At 37.1% G+C, this 3,715-nt stretch overlaps 1 protein-coding gene across 2 annotated transcripts; it reads right to left on the bottom strand.

The window, feature by feature from the left end:
- Window positions 1-476: 476 nt before the first annotated feature.
- LOC107794852 (uncharacterized) lies at window positions 477-3,077 on the bottom strand. Of its 2 annotated transcripts, XM_016617393.2 has the most exons (3): window positions 2,857-3,077; window positions 2,077-2,142; window positions 477-1,706 (listed from the first exon to the last, which is right to left on the bottom strand). In XM_016617393.2, exon 3 carries the CDS (start codon window positions 1,659-1,661, stop codon window positions 918-920), a length of 744 nt encoding a protein of 247 aa, XP_016472879.1. In that variant the 5' UTR covers window positions 1,662-1,706; window positions 2,077-2,142; window positions 2,857-3,077; the 3' UTR covers window positions 477-917. The 2 variants fall into 2 exon arrangements, with proteins under 2 accessions (XP_016472879.1, XP_016472878.1); XM_016617392.2 differs by lacking the exon at window positions 2,077-2,142.
- Window positions 3,078-3,715: the final 638 nt, after the last annotated feature.

Genomic DNA, 3,715 nt, shown 5'->3' with positions numbered 1-3,715 from the left:
AATCGTAACAAAACATAGACAAGTAGATTAATCGCAATAAGTTGCGGGAATTTAAATAATTGTTCGAATCATGCCTAAATATCAATTAAGACACAGAAAATATATCAGCTTAGTGGGGGGGAAAGTTTGCAACTTAGTTTAACAAAAATAGATAATATTCAATACAAACAAAAGCAGGTTTTTCTTAAATAAAAAGAGTGCATGAATACTCAAACGCTTTTGCTTCAGAAGTTGCATATAAGCAGTATCATTTGGATTCTTAAAAAAAATACACTGAGGTCTGAGGATTGTTTTATCAACTTTGACTTGCAGCATGTCATTATATCAGCAAGCAATTAAAAAAACACTTACATCATCTTCTCTAATCAAATGATTCAGGTAAAGTCCTGCAGATACGGAACAAAAGAGTAGACGCTGAGTTTGAAGTGCAAAAACTTTACTTGGACAACGACAAGCAACCAATGCTAATGCAATATGAAATTTAATCCAGATAACAAAATACATAAACAACAGCAACCCACAAAATAAGGTACTGTACACTTTTAATCAGTCTGTAGAAAGAGTATACAAAACAACTTTCGTCAAAAAAGTACAATACTTTAAAAGAGCCAAGTCAAGGAGATAAATTTGCTACTTCATCTTCAATTACAGAGAGCACTGTTGTTGCCTGTGCTACTCAAATTCAGAATATCCAACTTAAAAAAGAACTGCCAACTGTACCATCAGGGACGCATATATAGGCCGTAGCTGGCTGCACCCTAACAAGAATTGAAGTAACAAAAGTATTTCCCCAGTATCTCTGTATCTTGAATAAGAGGCCCGTGATTATGCCTACCAAGCAAAGCCTCTACATACCTGTGAGAAGAAAGTCAGAAACCCAAGTAAACAAATTTGCTACAGCAAGCAAGCCTGTTATTTCACTGGTTCTCTTGCTCGCCAGGACGACGATATGGCAAGTATCTGTGGTCTTTTGAAGCATTCTTGCGCCTTTTCTTCTCAATGTATGCTTCCAGTTTGCCAGACGCCTTGAGCTCTTTGTATTTCTCAACAAGTTTGCGCTTCCGAATTTCAGACTTTTTGAGGTAATAAGGTTGTTTCCCTTGCTTAGCAGCTTCTCTCTCTTTCTTCTTGTGCTCAGAAAGAATCTCGCTCTCGGTGTGCTTCACTCCTGCTGATTTCAATTGTTTGTCAATCCAAGTAATGCGATTTTTCAGTTCACCAACCTCTTCTGGATCATTTGATTTCCTCATCTGTTTCTTCAGATCCTCTTTTTCTGCTGGAAGATCATCCTCATAAAGAAAATTATATCTCTTCTTGAACCCTTCTTCGTTGAGCTGACCGCATAAAGGCTCAAAGCGAGGGTCACGAGTAACTTTTTTAGGAACTTGGATGATTTCCCTAAATCTGCTCACTCGCTTCTTGCTACTCATCTCCACTGGCCTGTTCTTGTTTGCTCGGCCACTTTTTCCTTCCGAATTGAACTTCCTATACACTGTATCTGACCCATCGGACCGTGCTCTCAGCAATTCCTCAAAAGTCACATCAGCAAGCTCCTCCTCTAACTCCTTCTCCTCCTCATCTTCAGACAAAGATTCATGTTTGTCAGAGTCATCAAATTTGATTTTACTTGAACTTGCAACAGCTGCCTTGTCGTTTCTCATTTCAACAATTTGATTCCCTTTGAGAAAAAGAACTTGAGAACATTGCTGCACAGAGATGGAGGGGCGTAAGCATACAACACAAACCAGTAATTAAACCAAAAGAATTTGTACTCTGTTGCAATACAAAGTAAGTCACGCTAACTTCAGAAAACATGACTAAAATGCAAGTAAGCACTAAAATCTAAGTCAATTAAGTTTTCCTTTGATGACAATGGTATTTGGTCCAGCTTGCAACACCTGCAGAGGTATATGCATTCAACTGAACCCAGCTTTTTTCGACAGAGCATAGATGTACATGTGAAAATCATTAAAATTTTGATAAATATTAAATTATGAACACATAATTTCAAAGTACAATGAGTCAGTTCTAAGAAATTTAAAGGTTGAAATCATCAAGTGTAAATCCTCGATCCACCTCTGAGCACCCAGCTTGACTAGTCCACCAAGCAGCCTACTACCTCCCACAAGCACAAGTCTAGACCTGCCCACAAGACTGTTGTAACTAAAGATGTGAACTTGATATCTCCAAGTTATTACTCTACCCTTCAGGACTTTTAAGTCAATTAATTAACAGCTAGGATTCATTTAAAAAGGAGAAAAAGTAAGCTTTTCAAAAGAAATAAGAATTGAAAAGCCAGCACAAAAGTGTCACTACGAAAAAAAGAACAAGCTTTTCATATCATAGCAAAGCAAAGTCATGGTTTTCCTATCTTCAAAAGTTTAAATGTCCCATACGCACAATACCTAACCCCCAAAAAAGGACTAGCACTCGTCTTGCTAATTCAGCTAATATAAATAATGCTTGAAGCAAAAAAGGCAATAAAGAACAAGGAACACATACACACATTTTAATGAAACAAAAATTAATTGAAAGAGAGGAGCAGGTTCTTATTTTAACTTAGCATCTTCAGTGAGAGCCTAAACATTAAGCGTATTGAAAAAGTCATGCTGGAATTCGTAGAGCCTATCTTCTTAACAGGAAAACCTGAAGCCTAGAATTAGTAACTCACGTCGTCGAATGGTGTGAAAGAAACTACACACTATCATAGTCATGTTTTTTATAAAAGAAAACATTGTTCAAACGGCATGCGAAACATGATGTCTGATAAACACATCCAAGGAAACTAACAGCAAACCAAGAATAGCAACCAAATCACAAACATATTCAAAAGAGCTAAAGAAAAAGATCACAGACCTTTGTGGCGGCAGTGAACGGGGACTTTCAGGCTTCAGATATACTTTGCGAATTAAACAGATCTCGTCTAAGACCGAAAATAAAAAGAGACCCGAAGAAAAGTGTCCAACGTTTTTCTTCTCAAAGAAAGCGATGAACAGTGGAGATTAAAAAGTAAAAGCAGCAACCAAAAATTATGAATTTGTATCAGTATTCTTGGCCGTGCAGGGTGAGATTCCAAAGTAGTCCGCGGTTGAGAGCTCGAGGGTCCATTTATTGGGCTAAAGTGAAGGATTTCGTTTGGGCCTGGTGGAGGGAGAGGCTTGGTCGGTTGGGCCTGAATTACTGGACTTCGTGTTTTGGGCTTGAACTTAATAGAAATTTCTGGTGGCTTTGGTTATTTTATTGAGGATTTTCAGAAACCACTATAGTTTAGTGGCTATTAACTTCCTATAGCTACCATATATATAATTACTTCCTATAGCTACTATTTAGTTGTTACGCGACTGTATTCGCTGTATTCGTGTTACTGTATTCAAGTAGGGAGTCCAGCTGTTTAATAAAGGAAAGAGGATCAATTAGCGTGTATCACTCCTAATTTAACTCAACAAATCAATTCTACAATTTGGTTATTAGTGTGTTGTATTCTATGTATTCGCGCGACTGTATTTTATAAATATAGTGAGGTAATCCGCCTAAAAATAGGGATTACAGTTGTTTAATTTTGTATTCCATGCAGTCGCGTGACTGTATTTATAAATACAGTAAGGTAATCCGTCTAAAAAATAGGGATTACAGTTATTTAGTTATGTATTCTATGTATTCGTGCGAATGTATTTATAAATACAGTGAGGTAATCTGCCTAAAAATAGTAATTACG

The sequence above is a fragment of the Nicotiana tabacum genome, chromosome 19 (assembly GCF_000715075.1).
Source record: "Nicotiana tabacum cultivar K326 chromosome 19, ASM71507v2, whole genome shotgun sequence".
Lineage (NCBI taxonomy): Eukaryota > Viridiplantae > Streptophyta > Magnoliopsida > Solanales > Solanaceae > Nicotiana > Nicotiana tabacum.
The sequence above is the reverse complement of the archived record's forward strand: the minus strand, read 5'-3'. Positions and strand labels throughout refer to the sequence as shown.